At 39.5% G+C, this 27,294-nt stretch overlaps 1 protein-coding gene across 2 annotated transcripts; it reads left to right on the top strand.

Annotated features, from left to right (window-relative positions):
- The first annotated feature begins 7 nt into the window (after positions 1–7).
- LOC129755723 (uncharacterized) lies at positions 8–10,994 on the top strand. Of its 2 annotated transcripts, XM_055752355.1 has the most exons (4): positions 8–113; positions 10,101–10,143; positions 10,207–10,327; positions 10,389–10,994. In XM_055752355.1, exons 2-4 carry the CDS (start codon positions 10,117–10,119, stop codon positions 10,829–10,831), a joined length of 591 nt encoding a protein of 196 aa, XP_055608330.1. In that variant the 5' UTR covers positions 8–113; positions 10,101–10,116; the 3' UTR covers positions 10,832–10,994. The 2 variants fall into 2 exon arrangements, with proteins under 2 accessions (XP_055608330.1, XP_055608323.1); XM_055752348.1 differs by lacking the exon at positions 8–113 and having other exon boundaries at positions 10,065–10,143.
- Positions 10,995–27,294: the final 16,300 nt, after the last annotated feature.

Genomic DNA, 27,294 nt, shown 5'->3' with positions numbered 1-27,294 from the left:
TGTCTTTGCGTCTTCGACTATCTTTACAGAAGTTGTTTGAATCGTTTTGAGTGGAAAGCAAAACATATCACGCTTTTAAACTGTTGAACACCTTGAATACTAAACACCAGCGCGGAAGAAGAAGAGTGCTTGCGTGGATCGGTCGCGTTGAATATAGTGCTCCAATTTAAATCAATTTTACGCGAGTGAAAACTTGAGTTGTGCGCTGGAAATATTAAAATCTTATCGGAAGAAGGTCTTTTAATAACGATTAGAGAATTTCGGTGCCTCTCGACGCGAGTGTTGAGCGAGATTATGGTTTTAAAAGTTCAAGTGAAAGTGGAAAAATGGCGGCCATTAATTAGCCGCGTGTTAAAAGCGAGAAGTGAAGAAGTACAGTAGTGGACAAAAATTTATCACGAAATAAAAGTGCAGTGATAATCGAGTGAAGAGTGGAAAAGAAGAAATTAACAAGAAAAGTGAGAAAAAATAGAATAAAGGAGATCAAAAAGAAATGACGACAAGAAATCAAGGCAGGCTGACACGTAGTCAAGCGGACAACATGCCACAAAGAACAACAACAACACAAATGAAAAGAAGAGTTTCGCAGACAAATGAAGCAACATCATCCCAAGGAAAGTTGAAGGCTGGAATGATATCGAATACACAAAGGAAAGAAATAAATGAGAAAGAAGGTGAGGTGTCGGACACGGTATACGTCGAACCGATACACTTTACACAAGAAGCATTGGATAAATATCCCAAACACCCGGTCGAACTAGGAAAGTTACTCTACGGAAAGGGATTCAAAACAAATGAGATATTTAAAATCGGAAAATTTAGATACAAGATCATTCTACAGGATAAGAAGGACTACTCAGGTATGATCAAAATGAAATTAGATTCTAATAACGCAAAAATTTTTATTCCCGGAGCAAATAAGGAAACGATATGGTTCATCAAAGGGGTTCCATTGGACTTCGATGTAGAACCCAAGGATATCGAAACGGAACAGAGAATTCTGAAGATTGAGAGGACCAAAAGGTTAAACGAAAAAAAACAGCTAGTAAACACAACCAATCTGAAAGTTACTGTCCAAGGCAAAGAAAAATTAAACTCAGTAAAAATTTTCGGATGCAATTTTTTTGTGGAGCTCTACATTTTTCCGGTTAAACAGTGTGGAAACTGTTGGAGGTTTGGCCACAAAACAGCGTTATGCAGAGATGCAAAAGGAAGATGCGAAAATTGCGGAAAAGCACACAAAACAGCAGATTGTGACCAGGATACTGTGTGCATAAACTGCAAAGGAGGACACCTGGCATCGGAAAAGACATGCCCCGAAAGATCGAAGAGGAAAACTATAATGAAAGAAATGATGAGTAAGAATATTACATATACAGAAGCCAAAACAAATGTACTAGCAAAAAACCGATTCGCAATTCTGGAAGAAGAGGACTCTCCAATAATTACGCAGGATGAAGTCGGCCCATCCTACGTACCCAATAGGGGTAGAGTAAAGCGTCAAAAACACCGAGATAGAGCGCAAAAGCTTTGGACAGACGTTGTCAAAAACACCTCAATTGAAAGAAGCCAAAAAAGCCCAGGGAGAGAATGGTCAGGAAACATACAGAAGGCAACGGAAGTAGAGCGGTTCATTGAACAACTGCGAAAGGAGATGATGAAACTTTTGAGACCAAACCCTTGGTTGACAACCCTGAAAGAACTAAGAGACCGAATTATACACAAATTAAAAGGGGAGCGCACTGAAATAGAAACGGACCAATTGATCCTAGAGATATACGAAGAATTAAACAAAATATTAGAAACGGATATTTCCGAAAGAATAGACCAAGAAAATCAAAATGGAATCTAAAAGATTAAATATAATCCAGAATAATATTCAGAGCATTAGACCCCTAGAAAAGAGAGAAGAACTTTACGCGTGTATGAAGAAGAATGACGTCGATATAGCGATTTTGCAGGAAATTTGGTTGAAACGATCTGAAAACTTCCAAATGAAAGACTTCGAATTAATATCCAAATGCCGTGAAGAAGGGTATGGCGGTGTCGGAGTACTGGTGAGGCAGGGCCTCAACTATCAAGTACTAAAAACTCCTGAAATATTCCCAATAGAAATGGTAGGAATAACGATCAAACTAAACAAAGGAAATCTAAAAATAATGAATGTTATATCCATATATTTACCCCCTGGAGGGAGCCTTAACACTGAGCTTAAATCAAAGTTTGAGAGACTTTTTAGTTTTTTAGAAAATTTGACTGGAGAGATTGTTGTAGGAGCGGACTTGAATGCACACCACGTATCTTGGAGTCCAATGTTCGACAACTGTGCAAGAGGGAACCTTATCTACCAGCTAGTAATTGAATCAAAATTGATTATGATGAATGACGGGGCTGCAACTAAATTGACTCCCATTGGAGGTCGAGACTCAGCGATCGATCTAAGCCTGGCCACAGCAGGTATTGCTCAGCAGTGTAATTGGGCCGTAAAAGAAGAGAGCTTTGAAAGCCCTCACTTCGTCATCGCTATGGAAATAGGAGGAGCATTCCCCATAGCAAGTGGGAAAAGAAAGAAAATCAACCAGCAAAAAGTAGTGGATTCCATTAATAGTATTAGACCACAATATATCTACAACCCAGACGAAATGGTTGGAATTTTCGAAGAAGCTGTCGAAAAAGCAAGCTACGTGGTAGACAATAAGAAAGCGAACTACTTAAAACGGTGGTGGTCGGAGGAAATAGAGGAGAGCTACAAACAAAAAAGAGAAGTCCTAAAAGAATACAACAAAAGCAGGTCTCAAACAAACTACATCAGGCTCCAAAAGATAAGAGCAGAGTTTAAAAAAATTGTCAGAAGAACCAAAAGGAAGTACGTTCAGGAATTGATGGAACTAGTAGATGAAACAACACCCAGCCGACAGTTATGGAACATTATTAAAGGAATAGACTCAGCGCTGATGGGAAAAAATAGAAAAATCTCGGAAATGGAATTCGACGAAGGGCAGGTAATTATGAATCATTACTTTGGCAACAAACTGAATAGAATAGCTGAACCTTTGGAGACTAATAATAACCAACACGAAGAACATGAGATGGCGATACAGTACGATGAACTAAGCGAGGCACTCAGAAGTAGAAAAAATTTCTCGGCACCTGGGGAAAACGGGATATCTTATGGCATGTTAAAAAAATTAGATAGAGGAATAGTTCTGAAAGTCTTTGAAATGCTGAATAGAGTTTTCGTTGAAGGCAAGATCCCTGAAAGATGGAGGACATCTGATATTAGGCTGTTACCAAAACCAGGAATAGACCCAGCTCTGCCTAATTCAAAGCGACCAATTGCTCTTATGAACGTAGAGATTAAACTAATCAATGCAGTTGTCAAGAATAGAGTGGTAGAATTAGCTAATATGAAAGAATTGATCCCAAAATTGTCCTTCGGATTCCGAGAAAACAGGTCAGCAATCTCATGTATTAATTACGTGATTAATGAAGTATTAGAAGCCAAAGAACAAATGAAAGAAAGTGCCGTAGTTTTTATCGATGTCAAAGGAGCTTATGATTCAGTTAGCACAAACATATTATTGGGAAAATTAACAGAAATGCAGATGCCACGAAGGATACTCAATTGGTTATACCAATACCTTAGAAGCAGAGTTATGACACTGGAAACCATAACAGGGAAAGTAGAAATGGAGATCAGCGAAGGGCTACCGCAGGGTTGTCCCTTATCCCCGGTGCTGTTCAACCTTTACACAGCGTCACTACATGAAATACAAGACGAGCAGTGCAAGCTGATTCAGTACGCAGACGACTTTGCGGTAGTCGGGAAAGGGAACAACATCCAAGAAGCGGTGGAGAATCTGAACATCTTTGTAGAGAAATTATTACGGTCACTGGAAGACCTGAACTTAAGTATAAGTCCGCAGAAGTCAGCAATGATCCCTTTTACGAAGAAAAAAATAGATCACATTAAACTAAAAATTCGAGGAACGAACATAAAGATAGTTAACACACACGTATACTTGGGTTATACTTTGGACAGAGCACTGCTACACCGAAAACACATAGAAACAATGCGGGACAAGGCAGCACAAAAAATAGGGCTACTTAAGTTGTTAGCTAGGAAAAATGTAGGAGCAAACCCTAAAACATTAATAAAGGTCAGCAATGCAGTGTTAAGAAGTAGAATGGAATACGGAGCTGTGATATATGGAAACGCGGCTAGGTCGAATCTCAATAAGCTACAGGTTATACAGAACGCCTACATCAGAATCTCTATGGGATATCTTAAAAGTACTCCTATAAATGTAATGTTAGCCGATACTGGACAGATGCCGTTAAGTTTCAGAAGGGAAGGATTGGCTAAAAAGGATGTTATAAAAATTGTATACAGTCGAAATCCATTGCTCAAGTTTGTAAGTGACACGCTGGCACGAGAAATCCCAAACGGATCATTTTTAACTGAAGTGGCCGACAAGCATAGGGACCTAATATTCCAAGTACACCCTTCGGATAAAGACATAGACAAAAAAAGAAGACTGCAATTTTATGGAGGACTGAATCTTAGAAGAATTGTGAAACATACACTGGAAGAAGAGAACCAAGTTAAAAAACAATCGATCCCTGCTAAGGTCTGGCAAACAATATTTCGGGAAAAAATGGAAGCAAAGTATAAATTCTTCAAAAAAGTTTACACTGACGCATCAAAAACGGCAGCAGGAACAGCCTATGCAATATATGATGAGGACAGAACCGAAACAATTGCGAAAAAGCTGAACGATAACTTTACCATCACTAACGCAGAACTTTTTGCGATTATGCAAGCATTAGAATTAATCAAAAGGAACAAATATGACAAAGCGGTAATCCTCACTGATTCAAAAAGTGCCTGTGACAGCATCCTCAACGAAAAAATTCAAAAAGAGAACTATATTGTTTGGGAAATATATAAGGAACTACTAGAAAGTAACGCAGAGATACGAATCCAGTGGATACCAAGCCATCAGGGTATACTAGGAAATGAAAAAGCCGATGAAGCAGCAGTCAACACAACGCATGAGAGACAGTCAGAATTCCATGGAATCACGAGAGATGATGCTATCATAGTCAGTCAAAAAGAAGTTTGGACAGATTGGAAAAACTTTTACACGATACAATCCGAAAAACGAGGAAAACTACATCACAAGATAAACAAACAACCAAACAAAAATATTTGGTCAGAAACCTTGAACCTAATTGCAAGAGAAGTCAAAATGCTAAGCAGAATCAGAAGCGAACACACGAGTACGAAAGAAAGACTAGCGCGCTGGGGCATCGAGGAACACGATCGATGTGAACACTGTGATGAAACAGAGGATATAAGACACATTTTATACTACTGCACGAAATACAACCAAATACGCAATAAATACAATTGCCTAGAATATGTTAAACCCCTGGAAAATATATTCAGAGACGAATGTGAAATGGATATGAAAGAAATAACAAATTTCTTAAAAGAAGTGAACATTCAAATCTAGAAACCGACAAGACGTCGGAAACAACATGATCATGAATACACAAAAATACAGACGAGATGGACCAACCTTGGTCCCAGTCCAAAAAGCAAAGGAAAAAGTTTGAGAGGTTGTATATCAGACACAACCACAAGGTTTACGTAGAATTACGGCATCTTTTTTCAATTTCACAAAAACTTAATAAGTTATTTAATACGAATTTGTTGAATTTGTTCAATTTTGACTTTTATATTTTTTTCTTGTTATAGCTAGATCATTTCTAGTCAGCCCTAACCCCTTAACACTGCAACATGTAAGCACCAACTCCAGCGCCGACTCTCTAAGCAAGCCAAGCCCTAGTATAACTTTCATGTGTTTAGTTGAAAAGTTGCTGAGCAATTAATCGAATTCGCTCAAATTTTGATTTTATATGCCGAAAATATCTTAGCGCACGCAAAATGAAGGAAAAGTTCAAAGCATAATAACGAAAAAAGGTGGAGCACACGTGCGAGTATCGACGAACAAAAGCTTGCTTTGATCCATTGGTTTTTCCGGATCAATTTAAAGTACACTGCCGGCCAAAAGTTTGGGATTACCTCTTATTAAAACATGAAAACATACTTATCAATACACATTTGTAAAATTTTGAGCAATAGATTGCATTGTGCTATTTTGAAAATAGCTACTTACACTGATGGACATAAACATCCGAAACTTTGAATGTTCTGTTTAAATTTTTGTTGTTTTAACGTAATCTCTCCTCTTATGGAAATTTTATGCCCTTTGATAGACAACATTTCCTAGAATCTATACACATAAAGAATATGCAAAAATAACAATTTTTTTGGAGTTTATGTAAATGCGATGAGTTAGCATGTGTCGGATACTTATGTCCAGGCCCGTGCGAAGGACCCGTCCATGGGGGGGGTTTTCGAAATTCAAATTTAGATAAAAATAAAAACAAAACCAAAAATAAACAATAAAAAAGGAAAGGGATTTCTTACACCGTTTCTCACTCATGATTAACACACAAACTAAAAAAAAGGACTGATGATAAAACAAAATTTTCGAAACATATTACAATGAAAGTTTCAAATTTTCGATAAGTCATGAAAGTAAGAAAGAAATTTGTTTCAAAAGAATGTCTTAGCAAATTTAAAATAAACATTTTCAAAATACAGAGTTAAAAACAAATCTGAGTTCCTAAATAAATGTCCAATCTGGTGCAAAATTTACCATTATTAGTTGTCAGGAAAATGATAACAGTTGTTAGATTTTATTCATCTTAACTTAAAATTCTTTTCCTCATCTTCAACTGAAAATTTAATAAAAAATTCCGCTGATTTTTTTTTAAATTTGAACAAAAAATATCAAATCGCGATTTGAAATATAAATTACTATTTACTGAAGAAGAAATGAATTTTAAACAAAATTTATTCAAAGTTTGATGGTTCAATTTAATTTGATAAAAAGATGAATATATTTAGATTTATTTTAAAAGTACCAGTTATAGAAGCCACAAATAAAACCTTTTATAACGTAAAATCCCTCAGTTATCAAAAAAAAAGTTAATTTTTGAAGCTTGAATAAAAACTTCATGTTCAATCAATCTGAAAATGAAATGTTGGGATGGGTAATAACGTGAATGATGAATAAAAACTGATATAAAATTCAAAATAAGGAGTTCAAAGTTTTGTTATTCATATTGAAAGCACAAATCAAAGTTAGTTAACACTGCGTATTTTTTTTAAAGTTTTAAGGTTGCTACTTCGAACAATTTTTCAAACTTTTTAGATTAATTTAAAAGTAATGAACGATCCAAAAAACAAGATTTCATATAAAAAATATTAATAAAAAGTTTTTAAAATTTTTAATCCCGGGTTTTCAGGCTTTAAATTACAAGCTCTGAGTATTTTGTCACTTTCGATTGAAATATTGGCTCTTAGAAAGAACAGAAGGTAGAACTATGTTTTCATATTTAAAATTTGTAGTTAAAGGCTTATGTTTCAAGAAAACGAAAATTCAGAATTTAACACAAAGACAAATTTGTTAAAAATATTTCTAAAAATTCTAAAAATCTGATTCTGATTTAGTTTATTATACTCCATCCAATTAAGGAAAAATATTTTGATGATAATGATGCATGATCTAATAAGAAAAATTTATCAGTTCTAAAAAATTAAAACATAACATTACAAGTATCTTTGACTTTACAGCAGAAAGTTTAAAAAAAAAACCTGATTCTGTTGAAAGTTTATAATTCATATAAACCTTTTATTTTTAAATAATATGTTTTTGATTTGAGTGTTTGTAAAAAAAAGTATAAAAATTTGTCTTATGATTTTTAATTATTTTCAAAAGTCATTTCAATAACAAAATCTGATAGAAATAATTGCATATTTAGATTCGGGGCACCCAAATTAGTTTAAATAATTGTTTAAATTCATTGCACCTCAGAAAAATGTAAATTTTTTGGCTTTGTGTCAATTATTTAAACCCTTTTTGGTAATCATTTAGAAGAACAAAAACCACGAAATAAAATTGAGTCTGAAATTGGTTTTTTATGAATATTTTAAACCAACATAACATTTATAATTACATAAAAGTTTTTTTTTATAAAAAAATGGTTCGTTTCAAACTCTGTTCTTATTTAGTTACACTTCTTAATTAAAACCCATTGAAAAGACAAGGTAGGGTTTGTTCATATCAAGTTTTGAGTTTCAATACAAAAGGTTGATTGAACTGAAAATTTAAATCTACAATCAAAGTTAGTTTCAATTCATGAACGGCAAATAGTGTCGATCGAAATGCCTCAAGCCAAGGATGATTTATGCCGAAATTCCGCCGGAGGCGAAAAAAAAATGTCTGACTTGCTTGTTAATACTTATTTTCAAATACATTTTAAAATCAAGTAATCATCCGTTACTACGGTGGAAATTTTACTTGAAAAAAAATCTTCATGGGGGGGGTTTAACCCCTAAACCCCCCCCCCCCCCCCCCGTTCGCACGGCCTTGCTTATGTCCATTAGACTGGCCCATAACAAAAAAATCCTCATATTCCACGCGGCACCCCCTAGGTTGGTGCATTAAGGTGAAAAAATGACTTTCTGAAAGATTCAGATCATTTGGAAGAAACACGAGCTGGCGTAAAGGACTTGAACTTTGTATGGAGATTTTCGGCAAAATGTATGAAAAATCGACATACTTTCACTCTTTGTGTTCTAAAATATGTTTCCAGTATGCTAGAAAGCTCAGAATTTCAAGAATTGTAGTTCAAACAATGACAAACAAGTTTGTAGAAGATTGTTACGCGATACGGGTTGACTGTGATGAGTTATACGCAATTGAATGTGTGATTTTTTTCTCATTTTATCGATATATCGTGAACGGTGCATAGGTGGAATAATAGTACTAACTTGATCGCATTGTCACACAATGAGAATTACAGATAGAAAGTTTGTGTCTTCGGCAAAGTTGTAGCTTATTTTATAATAAATATCTTTGCAAAAAATGAAAGGAAGGTTTGAAAAACTATAAACTGCTGCATTGTGTGACGACGCGTTCAAGTTAGTGCGATTATTAGCCCATACACCGTTCACGATATATCAATGAAATGCGAAAAAAAATCACACATTCAATTGCGGATAACTCATCACAGTCAACCCGTATCGCGTCACAATCTTCTACAAACTTGTTTGTCATTGTTTGAATTACAACTCCTGAAATTCTGAGCTTTCTAGCAAACTGGAGAAATACTTTAGAACACAACGAGTGAAAGTATGTCGATTTTTCATACATTTTGCCGAAAATCTCCATACAAAGTTCAAGTCCTTTGCGCCAGCTCGTGTTTCTTCCAAATGACCTGAAACTTTCAGAAAGTCATTTTTTCACCTAAATGCACCAACCTAGGGGGTGCCGCGTTGAAAAGAATGTTGAAAAAATCATCCCATACAAATTTGGGCCAGTCTAATGTCCATCTGCTTCATGAAAATTTCAAGTAAAGATTGATTATTTCCCGATCATTTTTAACAAGATTTTAAAAAATCTGGATTTTTTTTCGCCTTAAGCGCCGTCATCTTACGAGTTCTTGCGAATCTGCTAGGCGTAATATCTATATGTATATTGCCAATTACATACGAAGAAAAGATATGCAATGTGTCATAAATTTGGTGAAATATGGCCACCAAAAATTGTTTCCAAACTTTTGGCAGACAGTGTAGGTACACCAACTACTCTAGGGAAGCAAACAGCAGCGCACACATAATTTTTGGTCGCTCCATCCGACCACCGGGGAGAATGGCAAATAACTTAATGAAACCGGGACGGCGCATCCATAGCTCTTTTATAACTTCGGATCTAGTGCAGTTTGGGTCGACTCTCGTGGTTTTTTTTCGCTCGGGTGTTTTGCGCACCAATTTGTATATGCGCTTTATTAGTATTGGTGTACCAACACATAGCCGACCCAAAATGATGTACGGAAAAGATGTCTGTCAAAGAGGAGTTTTTCGTGACGCGAGATCCGTTCGCGAATTTCAATTTGCCCCCCTATAGTGTTGCCGTAAGACGTAATTCTACGTCAAAAAAAAAAAAAATAAACACCAGCGCAGTTTAATTCTTAATAATGGTTATGCGTGAAAGTAGCGACAACGTAAGTAATCTAAAATGTAATAATGTTTTCCTATTTATTTAAAATAAGTACATTTTTCTTTAGGAAGGCGCTATGTCATCCGATGATGCTGGACCGTCCGGTTCCGGTCACCGAAATCGGCAGCGAACAAGCGAAGAATTTTCGGACTTTGTCAACTACTTGATGGAACGTGGTACACTCTATTGTAAATGTGCATATTTTTGTTTTCGAGCTTAAAAATCTTAATTTATGCAAATATTTTTCAGTCAACCAATTCATGGTCCTCCTCAATCACATCGTCACCCGATACAGGGTAAAGGACAAGGTCATGGTCGTTTTCGATGGACTCAAAAAGCACCCACTGCTGGCATTGTCGATCGCTGGAATTTTGTTCATTCTGATGTTGCCATTCGTGATATTCATTTTCTTCACGCTGGCAACGGCCGTGATGACTTTCACCGGGTTTGTCCTTATCGAGGGAACGCTTATAACGGTCGCTTCGATGCTGCTGGTTGGAGTGCTGGCATGCATTTTTGCCCTGCTAGGATTCGTGGCTCTGGTTTTCTTGGCTGGGTATTTCGGACTATCCAAAGCGGTCGATTTCTTTGAAAGGTCCACATCCGCGGACGTCAATCCTGCCCCTAGGGTCATTCCCCTAGGATTGACTAGAGAACGGAGGACCAATCGGCCATCGAACGAAGCACACTGAACAACCTGTTTTTTTTTCTACATTTTTGTGTTTGATTATCCATTTCCGTGTTACAAGATCTTTTTATCAACGGTTAAGGCTTGAATCTATCCAGTATTTTTAATCTTAGTTTGTATCGTGGGCACAGTTTCCAATATAATATAGTATATTTGCCATTGTAAAATTTCTTGTATTTTACCATGTTCCTATTGTCTCGTTCTATTTGGGTATCACCTTAAGACACATTACAACGTTACTTTAAAAAGTTTACAGAACATTGTCTTGATAAATCAAGTGTATACTTACTTACTTACTTATTTAATGATCCCGCGCCGATCCTCCGGTGCATAGGGCCGTGGTAAAAGACCTCCATTGTTGACGATCCGGAGCCAGCGTCTTCACCTGGTCCCAGTCAAGATTCTCGTCGACAGTTCGGATTTCAGCGGCTAGGCTTCGCCGCCACGAATTTCTGGGTCTGCCTCTACTTCGATGACCTTCTGGATTCCAACCTAGCGCCTCTCTGCAAATCTCGTTTTCATCTCTTCGCAGCGTGTGCCCAATCCATCTCCACTTACGTTCCCGAATCTCGATTTCTAGCGCCTTTTGATGACACCGGCGATGTAGTTCCTCATTTGAGATCCAGTTACCAGGCCACCAAGCGCGGATGATATTCCGCAGGCAGCGGTTTACAAATACTTGCAGTTTTCGCGTCGTTACCGCAAGTGTATAGGCGTTTCCATATTTATTGCCTAACTGCAGGCGTTTAAGATTGTATAGTAAAGGCACACCCTTTACCTGAGTTTTCTATTCTATTCGCCACTATTGCACTAAAGATACATTTTGTGAGCGCTCTATCCTCTAAACCAAGTGTGGCCAAACCGAGTCCTGCGAAGCCTACTATTGAGAATTGTGTAGGTACAGGTACCTAGCTTCAAATCTGTATCAACTGCATTGAAGAAAAATATCCTGAGAAACACTTTTTGAAAATGATCTCACCCTTTCTGGAGCGTTGAGGTTAAGAGCTTCTAGGTGAGCGCGAGTCACTAGTTCAATTTTGGAAGGATTTTAAAGGTCTCATGGAGACGGTCAGATCATATTTTCAAAATAACTCCTGTGAAATTCAGTACGAAATCATACTAAATATGTATAGGGGAGAGTGGGGAAACGCGAGCCACCTTTGTAATCGCGGATGCGTGTTGAGATAAAATCGTCAATCCAATCCGCGATGCCAGGTAAATGTTTGACGTTTTGTAGTTAGGAAAAAAGGTAAACAAAAGGGTGTAAATTTTCGATGAATTTAAAACTCATTGTACTACGGATTTTTACTTCAGAGATCTCTTAAAAAGTAAGTAGAATCAACTTTTAGGTCTTCTTCTAGTGTTTTAAATATTTTTTGAAAAAATATTGATAGCTACTAAGCGATAAATTGAGTTTCAAAAACTGGTGTTTTTCTTGCGATTGAAAACACACCTAAGTATTTTAAAAGTTTTTGAATGAAAAAGTGATATTTCTGTCGTGTTCGCTCGACTTCTCCAAAGTCCTGATCATTCGATAACTGCGACACTCAGAAAAAGCCGTGTCGAAACCGACCAAGCATTTTAATCGAACACGCTCAGACGTGTCACAACCGGAATTTGTTCTATAACGCTTAGCACATTTGGATGGTTAGCCAAGAAGAGGATTTTCGGATGACACATACATAACACGTCTTGTTCATCTAAGTCTAAAAATGTGACTGAACTTTTATTGTAGCTAACCTAATCTCGATACTCAAATAGAGATGGAAGTACTCTAGAATTTTCGTAAAAGCTTACTCTCTCATCTCCCCCAATAAATTTTGAAATCCGTCTTAAATCTAAGTAATAATCAAATTCGTTGCAGCTTAAAACATTAGTTTGGCTTAGATAATGATTCGACGTTTAGACTTGTATGTTTGCCCTTGTTTCTTTGAGGGCGTCTTAATGCTAAAGGGATTTCATAATTTTTCAAATATTCACTGTGCTTTTCTGATATTTCATAGTTCGAATCCTTATCATCTATATGGTTTCTATCATTATTAGAGTATACAATATTATTTTTTAATACAAAATTCTGTTGTGAAATTTTTTTTAGCTGATTAACGTGAGCTTTTCGTAACACTCCATCTATTTGAATAAGATAAACCATTTCAGATATCTTTTTCACTATCGCTGCTTCGTTGTTATAGGCTCTGCCATTGACTTTTTGTGTATGAATCACTTTTTCATTCTTATGGAATATTTGTCGGGGTAGGTTTCGTTCTTTTTCGTTGGAAGCTACGTTTTTGATTGGTTTCATAATGGATAATTGAGTTCGCGGTGCAAATGAAAAAACTTTATTATTAGGAATAATGCCATCATCGGTAGTCGGTGTTTGATGGTGATGATGTAAAAACTTTTTTATATTATTGTCGATCTGTAAAAGAGATGAAGTATTTTCGTTTTCGGTAATGAATTTATTTAAAACTGTTTTGACGGTTTGCACCGCTCGCTCGGCTAGACCGTTGCTAGCGGGGTGGTAAGGAGGTGATGTGATGTGTGTTATGTTTCTTGTGTTACAATAATGTTCAAATTCTTTGCTGGTAAACGGCGGCCCGTTATCACTGATAATAGTTCCAGCAAATCCAAATGTAGAAAAAATGTTATCCAAAGTTTGTGCAACATCTTGAGCTGAAGTTTTGCTCATCCTGTGCACTTCTATCCAGCGTGAATAAGCGTCAACTAGAATAAAAAAAGATTTTCCAAATTTTTGAAAGAAGTCAATATGCACTCTTTCGAAGGGTTTTGATGTTTTAGGCCAATTCCCATAAATTTTAGGAGCACGATTCACACCCAAAAGCTGACATTTTTTGAATGATTTCGCATAATTTTCTATGTCAGTATTTAACCCTTCCCAGAAAAAGTATCTACGAGCTACTTGTTTCATTTTTTGAATGCCTCTGTGATTTAAATGCAACAACTGCAAAGCGGGAATTTTTAAAGAAGTCGGAATGATTACTCGTTCTCCAAACATTAAACAATTTTGTTCTACGTTCAACTTAAATCGTTTAGCGTATAAGGGCTTTAAAGTTTTCTCTGTTATTTTCTGTGGCCATCCATTTGAAACATAATTCATTACTTTGGCGATTACGTTATCCAATTTTGACCGATCACTAATGATTTTTGAATTTAAATTGATAGTTTCATTGTCAACTAAAAAATTTATACTTGTTAACGAACTTCGCTCACTTTCCTCTAGGTCTAACACACTTGGCTTTTGATCTAAAGGAAGTCTAGATAAACAATCCGCGACAAAGTTATCTTTACCAGGTTTATAAGTGATAGTGAAATCAAAAATTGAGAGTCGAACGAAATATCGTTGCATGCGATTTGCGACAACAGCGGGGCCCCCTCTTTTCCCTTTAAATACACCAATAAGTGGTTTATGGTCGGTTATTACATTGATATGTTGCCCTAAAATGTATTTGTAGAATTTTTCTAAAGCAAACACGATTGCGAGAGCCTCGCGATGAAGAATAGGATAGTTCTTTTCAGTTTTAGTTAAGCGGCGCGAGGCGAAAAACACGGGTCTGTCTTCATTCCCTAACGTGTGGCTGAGAACACCAGAAATTCCCTCATCACTAGCATCACAAGTTACTGTGATGGGTTTCGAAGGATCGTAATGTGCTAGAACCAGTGAACTGCAAATGGCTTGCTTGCTTTTTTCGAATGAATTTTGGCACTGGGGAGTCCAGTTCCAGCCTTTGTTTTTAGAAAGTAAATCGTGAAGTGGTGCTAGCAGGATACTTAATTTAGGAACGAACTTGGAATAAAAATTTATCATACCGAGAAATGCCTTTAGTTGTGTGGTTGATTTGGGTTCTAGCACGGCCTTAATCGCTTCCACTTTCTCCGGGTTTGGCGAAACTCCCGCCTCCGACAGAATGTGGCCCAAATATTTCACTTGGGGTACAAACCATTGGCATTTCTCGGTGTTCACCTTCACATTATATTCCAACAATCGTGTTAGCACCATTTCAATGTTTACTAAAAGCTCTTCGTTAGTTCTAGCCCAAATGAGAATATCATCGACATAGGCTTGTGCATTAGACAAACCTTGCAATATACGATCAATTAGAGCAAGTCCAATGGTGTTGGGAAAAAGTGGTAGGAATTTTGACAGCTGTAGCACAGATGGGAATTTTTCTATCGTGAAATATAGACCAAAAATGTTGGCCGTCCACCGGTGTGATAGAATACGAAGGTATAAAATCGAAAGCAACCAGCGATGCCAAGTGAATTTGCTTTTCAGTAATTTTACTGACTTTTTTATTTTGAATTCACCGTTCGAAAATTGAAATCAAATTCATTTTACTTGATCATTATCTTGAAATAGTACCTAGTGTCAATATGAAAATTTTATTATTTATATGTATGAACAAGTATTGTTTAAGTTATAATGCATTCCAATATTAAACTGTATTCTGCAGAATTAGGAGTTTTGTATTGGAGTGCATTTGATTACACGAGTTGATAAAGTTTTTGAACTCTTCCTAAATCACTTTCAAAGTGATAATTAAGCAAGTGACGTATAAAAAGTATAGGTAATTCAGAACACAAGCTGAATTTTACTCCCGATTCGACGCCTACGTTTGATCTGATTGACACTTGTCGAATTAACAGCGAGGGTTCCGTTTTCTAAAGATGATGGATCCATTAAAGGCGGCGTTCCGAACTTGTTATCGGACATTCCGACGGAATATCTTTATCTTTATCTGTATTGGAGGGTAAAAAGCCCATATGAAAAAGATTGAATCCGTCTCATATGCGCGTAAAAACCCTCATCTTTTGCATCAACAGATTACAATTTAAATCTAAATGATACACCGAGTACTTAAATTTATCACACAATACAATTATCTCTTAAAACTATAATTATGAAAGAGCTCTACGGAATTTACATTTGAGTGTGTTTCGGGAGATATGAAAATCAAATTCTGATGAAACGCGGTTGAATGTTCGGATTGTTCTTATGAGAGGTGCATTTTGACCATAATTAGTAGAAGCATGCGGAACAACTAGGAAAGATTGAGAGCGAAGGTTTCTGGGCCTACTGTTAAAATTCACAAGTTCTAAAATTTGGGAACAGTCGATATGACCCAGTATTATGTCAGATATAAAAGATGCATCAGACAAAGCTCGACGGGAAGACAGTGTTTGTAGACCAATAAGATTGCATCTGTTTTCGTATGCAGGAAGATTGACAGGATCGTTCCATGGTAGATTGCGGAGGGAGAAGCGTATAAAAAACGAAACAATTTCCTACTCCCAAAAACCGCTCAAACAAAACAAACAAACAGAATTTATTTATTCACCCAGCTATCTGGCATCTCTGCGCCTCAAAATGTATTCGATTGGCAAGGGCATGAAAAAAATTGGCTGTGAGTTTGAAAGAGTTGATTAACTTCATTGCAATTCGTATCAATTTAAGTGATAAAAGATTAAATAAAAAAAGAAAATATCACTTTATGTTTACATCCTGAAATTGCTCAATTTCCTTTATTTTCCCCTCAACTGAGGTTTTGAGCATAAGTTAGATGGCAGCACCGAAGCGTTTCATGCACGAATACTGTATTGCAACGCCGACTCTATCACTTGGTTCGGTGTTGCAAAATATCGTGTTTTTCTATCACCCTCCGCCAAAAAGTGTTATACGATACAAATTTTGCAGCGCGAAACTGTTCGAATATCAGATTTTCCCAACACCGGTGGACGGCAAATGTGTTGTGATGTGATGTAAACCTTCGAAATTTCCAACTCCATCTCAACCAGTGAACTTGCTCTTACGGATTGGAATATTTGGGCTGCTGGTTTTACACCAAACGGGAGGCGTTTGTATGCATACAGCCCCTTGTGTGTATTGATTACTAATATTTGTTTAGTATTTTCCGAGACAACTAGCTGTTGATATGCACCTCTGAGATCTATTACTGCAAACACTTTAGCCTCGCTCTTACTTGTGATGAGTTCGTCTATCAAAGGTAAGGGGTAATGGTGCGTAACAATAAAGGGGTTTACTGTCTTCGACCCATCCATGCAAACCCGAATATCTCGCTTGTTTGGTTTCACTACGACTACAATTGGTGAAGCCCACTCTGCATGAGTTACCTTTTCCAAAATTCCTTTAGATTCTAATAAGTCAATATGCTCAGAGACCTTCTCGCGATACTTGAGTGCAACGGTGTATGGTTTGTGCACAAATGGCTTAGAATTTTCACACATCTTTATGTCTACCACGACTTCTTTAACTGGTTCGCTTAAATCATCATCAAATACTTTGGCAAACTTTTCTAAAAGGTGTTTAACGGATTTCTGAACCCACTGATCCTGAAGTGCATGAAGGTAATTGTTCTGAATTGAATTTATTTTAAAAATCTCTCTCCAGTTTGGCCACAATCGGTTTAACCAATTCCGGCCGATGAGAGGAGCAAAGCTTTTCGGAGATTTGACGACTATCATGAACATGCGTAATTTTTGTTTTCTCACTAGAACTTCGACTTCTATTTGACCTAAGACACAAATTTTATCCCCCGATATTACCGAGAAATTCTGATTAACAGGGGTGAGCCTGTGATGTGAAAATTTCTCTCTGTATAATTGATCAGGACAAATTGTAACACAAGCACCCGTATCACATTCCATCACTATGCTCTTACCGTCTATTTTCAACTCCACAAAAGCCGGAGTAGTATCATTCGACTTACCAATGATAACATTATTTACCCAATTTTCCGACATTTCATTTTCCTGATCAGCTTCATAATATTCCTCCTCCGACTCTACCCCTTCATCCCCTAAACTGGTTTTTAGCTCCGACATAGCTGCTGTTAACTGGTTAATTTTATCCGCGAACACTCTTTTTCTTCTCATCGCGCTCGAACTCGGCAAAGAGTTCGGTCGCAGCTTTTTTGCTTTCGGCTGTGTTTTTTTTTTTTAGTTGGTAACCACAGGTGGTAAATCCCGGTTTACGGATTGTATTCCAAGGCACGGCGAGCCACCGCGTCCCCCCAGTTTGCTACTCTGGGTCCATGGGTACAATGGGCAGACTCATGATATACTCCGTGTATACCCCCTACTCCCTAAACTCCACCTGGGGCCGCAGACCTGGTTCCCACCTCGAACTGTTTAGTACACTATGCTTCAATAGTGGGAGGTCTATCCGCGCTAATGCGCTCAAAGGCAATACTCATTAACGAGACCACTTTCAGCAAAACCTCTCATCCTTACGACTCGATGCCTGAACTCTCCTCTAGCGACTTGAGAACCGACATCTCCTCGCAATGACTCGAGATTCCCACACAAACCTCTCCTCTTCGCGACTTGAGGCCTGATCTCTCCTCTAACGACTTGAGATCCGACCCCTCCTCGCATCGACTCGAGGTTTACCTCTCCTCTGCACGATTCAAGGCCCGATCTCTCCTCTAACGACTTGAAATCTGACCTCTCCTCGTAATGACTCGAGGTGACCACTTGTACCCCTCCTCTTGTTGGTAAGGGGCCTGATCCCTCCTCTTACGACTCGGGACCCGACCTCCTATCATAAAGACTCGGGGTTGACCACACAAACCTCTTCGCCTGAAGGTTTGAGGCCAGACCTCTCCTCTAACGACTCGAAGCCCGACCTCTTATCTTCAGGGTTCGAAGTTTGCCACCTTGCCCGTCGTGTGCCAGATCGAGAGCAGCTTATCCTGGACTCGCGCCTGTCACGGCACACGCGCGGGACTTAACGCAACGACTCGGATGATTCCCGACGAAGACGTCATCCTACACCGACTCGAATGGCTCGCCCGGCGTCGAGAGCCACTCTACCCGTGGGTATTCCCCGAACGTGGAATAACCCTTTCCCCAACGATTTCCACTGCGAAGAAGGTCTAGTCTTATCCCCGCAGCATCTGTCGTTGAGAACCGCTCTACTCGGATACTCCCCGAAGGTGGAGCATCCTACACACGAACGCGGCGCACCCACGGCATCCACTACGCAGAAGGTATTGTCTTATCTTTGTAACTTCAAACCGTGGGGTCGGACGCACTCTACTCGACAGCCCCCCGTCGATGGGGTCAGTCTACTCCGACCGTTGTCCGGTCTTCTTTATCCCCCTTGGTTGGCAACCCTAGGATTTTTGGCCCGCGGATTTTCCTGCCCGTTGTGTGCCAAATCGAGAGCAGCTTATCCTAGACTCGCGCCTGTCACGGCACACATTCGGGACTTGGAACGCTACGACTCGGATGTTTCCCGACGGTGACGACATCCTACACCGACTCGAGAGGCTCACCCGGCGTCGAGAGCCTCTCTACCCGTGGGTATCCCCCGACAGTGGTTAACCCTCTTCCCTCGAGATCCGCTACGAGGAAGGTAAAGTCTTATCCCCGCAGTTTCCCTCTTAGGAAGCGGAACTACTCGGATACCCCCCGACATTGGGGTATCCTACACACGTTCGCGGCGCACCCCTGACCTCCGCTACGCAGAAGATGTTGCCTTATCTTTGTAGCTTCGATCAAGGGATCGGACGCACACTACTCAGATGCTCCCCGCCGATGGAGTCATCCTACACCGTTCGCGGACTGCCGTTGGTTCCAGCTCCTCTGCAGGGCAGTCATGATCCGGGTGAACCCATCGCTGACCGCATGCCAAGTGTTGGAATCCGCACACATCCTCTGTACAACGTTATCTGCTGTCGTGTCAGGCCCACAGGCGGCAAATATGGAAGTACGTACCGCCGCAAACCTCGGACAGACAAACACCACATGTTCGGGTGTTTCCTCTACGTCACCACAATCTGGGCAATATGGCGAAGCCACATGTCCAAACCAGTAGTGGTACTTCATGAAGCATCCATGACCAGTCAGGAATTGCGTCATATAGAAGTCCACTTCACCGTGCCTTCTTCCGATCCAGCTCCCGATGTGCGGGATCAGACGATGGGTCCACCTTCCTCTCGTTGAGCTGTCCCACAGCTGCTGCCAGTTGGACATCGAGTCCTCATTGGCGAGATCTCGAACGTTGGGCGTGTCTCTGTTGTCGTAGCAATAGACATCCTCCTCTAGCAAAACCGAGATGGGCATAACACCCGCTACTACACAGGCGGCTTCGGACGACATGGTCCGGTATCCGCTGATAACCCGCAGGTTCATCAGCCGCTGAACGCTGCTAAGTCGCTGCAGGTTACAGCTTCCTCCCAGGGCCTGCCTCCAGGCCGCTGCTCCGTACCGCAAGATCGAAGTGGTCACACTTGCAATGATCCGCCTTTTGCTGCTTAGGATAGCCGAGGAGTTTGGCATCATTCGTGTGAGTGCGGCCGTGACCATTGCCGCTCTCTTGCACACGTGTTCGACATGGTTCGTGAAGCTGAGCCTGTCGTCGATCATCACCCCTAGGTACTTGATTGCGCGTTTGGACACGATGTTGCACGGTCCAACGGCAATGGTACCTGTTTGGGGTGATTTCAGGTTGGTGATAAGCACCATCTCGGTTTTGTGGTGGGCTAGACGCAGGCACTTGGAGTGCATCCAGCGTTCCACTTCCTGGATAGCTACCGTGGCCAGTAGCTCAACCTCCGCTGTTGAGGAGCCCCTCGCCAAGAGGACTACATCATCTGCAAATCCTACGAGTTCGGCTCCCGATGGGAGGCTCGTTCGTAGGAGTTCGTCGTAAGTGATGTTCCACAGAACCGGGCCGAGTATTGACCCCTGTGGAACACCCGCCGAAACCTCTTGTGTTCGCAAACCCTCGCCGGTCATATACTGCAGTTGGCGATTGTGGAAGTAACTTTCCACAAGCCTATACAGATATGCCGGGATCCTCATTTGGATGAGCGACGACGCAATCGCTGTCCAACTGACACTGTTGAAGGCGTTCTTCACATCCAGAGTGACAACCGCGCAAAAGCGGAGCCCTCTCCTCTTGGTCAGCCTGGCTCTGTCCGCTACCTCGATGACCGAGCGGATGGCATCTACGGTGCTGCGACCTCGACGGAAACCAAACTGTTTCCCCGAGAGTCCGCCCTCACTTTCCGTGTATCTCTGAAGTCGGTTCTGAATCACCTTCTCCAGGACCTTACCCGCTGTATCCAGTAGACAGATCGGCCGATATGCCGATGGGTCTCCTGGACGCTTACCCGGCTTTGGCAGAAGAACAAGTTTCTGCCGTTTCCACGTGTCAGGAAACACCCGTTCCGTCACGTATCGTTGCAACGATGTTCGGAACATATCGGGGAATTCCCTGATCGCGGCCTTCACCGCGACGTTCGGAATGCCGTCCGGTCCGGGGGCCTTCCTCGGTTGGAGAGACTTGGCGATCTCGCGAAGTTCTTCCACCGTTATCCTCTCTTCGGCGCTGGTGTCCCAGTCATACGGGACTGTTGGCCAGCGGGTAACATCGTGCTGTGGGAACAGCTCATTGATGATGACTCTCAGTTTATCGGGGCACGTTTCAGGTGGTGCACCCCCACTTTTAGTTCTGCCCATGACTATCCGATAGGCATCACCCCATGGACAGTCGTTGGCGTCACGGCATAACTGTTTGAAACGTGCCCTCTTGCTTGCGTTGATGGCCCTGCGGAGGGCCGATCTCGCGCTTGTGAAGAGTGGCCTACGCTCCGTTCGCTCTTCTTGGGTCCTTGCGTTCTGCATCCTGCGCCTTGCCCTATGGCAGTCGGCACGCAGACCCGCAATTTCCTCCTTCCACCAATAGACGGGTGGCCTAGTGCTTTTATGCTTGGCCCTTATCGGCATCGCAGCATCGCAAGCGCGAGCTAGAACCCTCGTCAGTTCTTCCGCGGACAGGTTGTCCAGGTTCCTCTCCCAGTGCAACGCTTCGACAAAGACGTTCTGGTCGAACTGCGTTGTCTTCCAGAGGCGTTCTCCTGTACGAGACTCGCGTCTACCTGTCCGCGTACTTGAGCCTAGCCGATAGCGAATTGCGAAGTGATCGCTATTCGTGTAGGCCCCGCTCACCATCCAATCGCTTACCAACCCCGGGCTACCGAAGGTGACATCTATGGTTGACTCGCTCCCGTTCCAACTTTGGTAGGTACTGGTATTCCCTACGTTGCTTTCGGCTGTGTGCACGTATACGAAAGATGACCTCTACCATAGCAGTTATAGCACACTGTCTCCCTATCTACTCTTCCGTGGCCCCTGTGTTGAGTAGTATCCTCCCGCCGAGACCCAAAAAGCTTAGTAGGTCTCAGGAAGCTTTCGGGTCTGCCTGAGTAGTGACGCTGAGTACCGACGTAGTTCATGCTATCGGTCGTGATCTTAGATGTCATCTTCTTTGCTTCTGCTGCGGCTACCTCTATATTCTTGGCTTTTTCCAACAATTGCGCCAAATTCATGGTGTGATCAGCGTCTCGTATCATTGTTTCCCGCGTTTTGGCGTTTCTAAGTCCTGCCACAAACACGGATTGCACTAATGTAGCTTCTGTTTCGGTACTAACGAAACAATGCTCAACAATATTCTGGAGTTCTATCGCAAAATCGTCCAACGACTCCATTTCACCTTGACGGCGCGTTATCAAGGAATGTCTTTCACCAAATACATTTTTATTAACTTCGTGTAAATTTTTGAACTTTTGTATGATTTCTTCATAAGTTTTTCCAACAATTCGGTCTGGTTTGAAACTTCCAATAATGCGATTGGCAGTTTCTTGACCAACGCTGGTTATAAATTCAAATGCTTTTTCTCCTTGTGGAGTTTTGTTCAAATGAAAGTAGATATCCACTGTTTGAAGATATGAGTTCACGTTAAGTCCAGCAACGTAAACTGGGAATTTGCCTTTTATTCTTCTTTCGGTTGCCATTGCCATTTTTACAACAGAGCAACTAGGTTTTTTTTTTCTTCGCAATCGAACATTAAGCATTTATATTTATTCGCACTTTATAAACTGCCACTTTATGCTCGTCGCCAATATGTCACAACCGGAATTTGTTCTATAACGCTTAGCACATTTGGATGGTTAGCCAAGAAGAGGATTTTCGGATGACACATACATAACACGTCTTGTTCATCTAAGTCTAAAAATGTGACTGAACTTTTATTGTAGCTAACCTAATCTCGATACTCAAATAGAGATGGAAGTACTCTAGAATTTTCGTAAAAGCTTACTCTCTCAAGACGCAACCGCCACTTATCGAACCGCTCTTTCCGAAACTGCATCGTCAGATTTCTTCGAGTCATACAAGAGTACAAAATATCTCGCATAAAGGGTGACTTAAAACGCCAATCCATCGATAGATTGCTTCAAGTCATACAAGAGTTCAACACACCTCGCATTAAGGATGACTTAAATCGCCAATTTATCATCATATCGCTTCAAGTCGTAAAAGGATAAAATACACTTCGCATAAAGTGTGGTTGAAACTGTCAATCGTCCCATCATCGTAAATGCGCATGAATCGAATCCTTTAATGTAACGTATAAAATGACGCCAATGCGACATAAAAGTACCAAAGTATTTCTAAGATCGTGAATGACATCACAAATGATGTTGTCGATGTCGTAAGCCAGAAAATAACGAAAAGATGTACGTATATTGCCTCCACTTTTGGTAGGTATATGCTTTTTTCTAACGTCATATACGATGATTAATGTCGACATAGACGTAGGACGTATATCTTTTGATATACCTACCAAATTGTTGGCTGGGCAAACATTTATGAAGGTACTAGCTGACCCGGTGTGCTTTGCTACACCTTTCAGAATCAAATGATATTTTCAGAAATCATTCAAATTTTTATTGTTTTTGGTATTATTTTAAATCAAATTATGACGAAATTAATAAGCAACCACTATAAAATGAGAGCTTCAGCTGGAGTTTTAAATTGCAACACAAACCATAACTTATATTCTGAATCTTGATTTATAAATTTGTTTGAAAGATCTGATAATTTTCATCTGTTTCCTTAAGTTTCGCCCTAAAAAAGAAGGGTCCCAAATTAATCGTTCGTAAATAATCTAACTTATAAAGTATGGTTGTTTTTGTTTGATATGTTCTGGATTTATGCTAAAAAACTGATTAAAGCCCCCCCTGTCCTTCCCTTCACCCCCTGCTGAATTGTAATCTTTAATAAATATTTTTTTCGTTCCCAAAAATCCTCTTATATCAAATATAGTTCCATTGGTTGATAAGTATTTAAGCTTTACAACAAAAATTGTATGGCGCCCCTTTCTTTCTTTCCCTCTCTACACTGTAAAGCATAAGAGTCTATAACAATCGTAGAAACATATCTCGTAACCAAGTACCTTTCCATGCCATATTTGTTTCCATTGGTTGGCTTCGTAAGCATAAATTGAGAACATATGCTAACAAAATTGTATTGGACTCACCTCCCTCCTCCCATGTACCTTCTCACTGAAAGGAGGATGATGTGTCAAATAATCATAAAGTCATACCAAAATTATTTTCCATGTTAAGTATTGTCCATTTCTCGGATTTTGTAAAATAAAAGTTAAATGTAAGCTTCCCTCTTCCCTTCCTATATTCCATGCCATGCCAAATTTGGTTTTATTTACGTAGTAAATTTTTGAGTTTTGTATAAACTTGAAAGGGAGTACCATCCCCCTTTCCGTTCTCTTCTTTCAATAGAGGGGTGATAACTTAATATTCATAAAAGTATTTTTCGTACTCAAATACTTTTTGATGCCAAATTTGGTTTCATTTGCTCGATTAATTCTCGAGTTATGGAAAAAAAGGGAAACCCCCCCTTCTTCCTTTATATCTTACCGCTTAAAAGGTACGGCTTCAATTTATAATAGAAACATTTCTCGTATCCAAATACACTCACATGTCAAATATGGCTCAATTTGCTTGATCAGCTCTCCAGTTATACTGAAAGTTGTAAGGGAGACCTCGCCTCCCCCTTTTCATCCACCTCTTCGAAAGAGTAAGGGATACCAAATATTCATAGAAGCATTTCTCGTACCCAAATATCGTTACATGCCAAATTTGGTTCCATTTGCTGTTTTAGTTCTATTGTAAGGTAGCCCCCCTCCACCCTTTCTATCACCCCATTGAGAGGAGGGAGGGGTACCTTATATTCATTGAAATATTCTCCGTTCCCAAATACCACCCCATGCCAAATTTGATACCATTTGCTTGATTGGTTCTCGAGTTATGCAAAAAATTGTCTTTTGTTTGGGAGGCCCCTCCTTCCCTTCCTGTTAGAGGGAGGGGTCCCAAACTATAATAGGAACCTTCGCCGGCCTTCAATACCCCCACCTGCCAAGTTTCAAGTAAATCGGTTCAGTAGTTTCTGAGTCTATAGGGAACAGACAGAAAGACAGACAGACAGACAGACAGACAGACAGACAGACAGACAGACAGACAGACAGACAGACAGACAGACAGAAATTCATTTTTATATATATATATATAGATAGATAGTACCAAAAATCTGTGGATATGACTCCGCTGGTTGACAGAGCTGAGACAGAAATATTACGAAAAGTTTCCGATAGCTGTCGTAATTCACCACGTTTTACGGTACCTATCCCGAAATCGTTAAATAAATACCCCTATAAATATGCAAACTATGGAACGCAACTTTCCGACCGAGCACGTGTTCATTCCGTTTCAAATTTCATTAACAACACTTCTGATGATGTCTATTAGCCAGCTGTTAGTATGTATTTAGGAGCAGTGCGTGTATGACAGGAAGCTCCTCCGCTAAACCAGTTAAAGCTCGTTTGATGTTCTTAATTAAATTTAAACATAATATCGCTGCTCCCCGGCGAAAGAGTTCACGAGCTGACATGTGATAACAACACCTTTCGTGTCCTGATTTTCTTAAGCTTTGCGGTTAGTGAAATAAACCTGAAAGTAGCTATCACATCCTATTTGCCTTGTGTGTGTTGCTAAGGTTCGTGCGTTTCAAATTTCGTGTATTTTGAATAAATTTAATAAAAAAAACCTACTTTAACAAAAATTTTAAGACGAAAATTATTTGAAAGACAAGTGATTCCTGAATTCCTTTTTTTTTTAAATCAAATTGAATTTAACAGATTCTGACACTCGTCTTAGTCCTTAGTTGTGGTTTACGAGAAAAGGTTTCATCGGGCTCAAGATTCAAACTACATATGACCAACATAAGAAGTTGGTTAGTGCCCCCATAATCCTTCTCAAAGTTTCTACTAGGGTGGCTTTAATCTAATGGCGGAATTACTATCGAAAACCACCCTGAAACAATGCGTTAGCGTTGCAATTCAACAGTTTTTGATAATCATAAATTTCGTCGAACCAATTTGAGATTTTAATAGCAAAATGGTCGAAAAGTCAAACCACCCATCAATCCACCCTATGCAGCTCCTCTTCTCAAGTAGATGGAAGCAAATCCTGTTTGCTTAGGCTCTGTTGTTTGGTGAGAAAAGACATTTGGGGGTAATGTTTAAATGTTTAGGATTTTGCCTCAGAGAAGCAGCTGAGAGGGAACTGAATAGTTCGCTTCTTCTTAGGGTTCCTTCGTCGTCGTTAGGAACAAGATTTGGCTCAAGAACGAGAAAGTTTTTATTTGTCTTGGAATCAGCCTCCGGAAACTTAATGTGTGGTCTTTCTCTATTGGGGATGGTTTTTGGATGCCCAAATATGTTGAGCTGTGATGTGGTTTTTCTGTTGGTGCGGAGCATATGCTTGGCTATAAACAAATGATAATTTGCATAAATATGTGGAATAGTTTATCTTCAACATGTGTCAAGACCCATGTAGATGGGACATTTTGATTCGTATTTCAAAAAGATAGAATTAAATTTCACAAGAATCTATAGTCAGTTTACCTTATTGAAATTTTGAGTTCGATAATTTTTTTCAATGGCAATCCATTTAAATGAAAAACTGTAAGTGTCAAAAAAGTGTCAAAAAATCGATTGAATTTAAAAATAAATTATGTAAAAATGTTTCAAGCATCTAATAATGTCATTATGTTAAAAAACCTTGGCATTTTTTACGAACCCCGAAAAACCCGTCGTAATAATCCAACTTGACAAGGCCCATAGGGTAAATTAACGACTCGTGCTAGAAATCACACTTTTTGCAAACTGTTGCATAAAAAACAGTTCTATTTATTTCTTAAAAAAATCTGATCTAAAATATTCAAAAATGTTTTTCTACTTGTATTTAAGAAAATTTAAATGTCTTAATTTAAAATGGATTTAAAATCTTAATTTAAAATGGAGATTCAAAACGTGTTCATTCCCATATCTCACTGTTGGTTTTCTAATAAACTGTCAAACTGAGTTTTTCTGAAAAGTGACTTTTTAAAGTTTTCAAAAAATGCTATAAAATTATTCTTTAACACAAAATAAATTAAAAACCTGATGATGCTAGAACAGCAAATCAATAAAAAATATGATGTTTTTCCATAATTTCAAAGTTTTATTTACACTAAAATCCAAAAATCAATAATTTTTGCGTAATTATTGTTTAAAAAGCAGTTTCG

The sequence above is a fragment of the Uranotaenia lowii genome, chromosome 1 (genome assembly GCF_029784155.1).
Source record: "Uranotaenia lowii strain MFRU-FL chromosome 1, ASM2978415v1, whole genome shotgun sequence".
In the NCBI taxonomy this organism is placed as follows: Eukaryota; Metazoa; Arthropoda; class Insecta; order Diptera; family Culicidae; genus Uranotaenia; species Uranotaenia lowii.
The sequence above is the reverse complement of the archived record's forward strand: the minus strand, read 5'-3'. Positions and strand labels throughout refer to the sequence as shown.

Excerpts from the sequence above, each read along its gene's own strand:
- LOC129755723 (XM_055752355.1), top strand. The coding sequence starts at position 10,117 with ATGGTTATGCGTGAAAGTAGCGACAAC. Across the intron at positions 10,144-10,206 it reads TGCGTGAAAGTAGCGACAAC|GAAGGCGCTATGTCATCCGA; the intron begins GTAAGTAATCTA and ends ATTTTTCTTTAG. Across the intron at positions 10,328-10,388 it reads GGAACGTGGTACACTCTATT|TCAACCAATTCATGGTCCTC; the intron begins GTAAATGTGCAT and ends AATATTTTTCAG.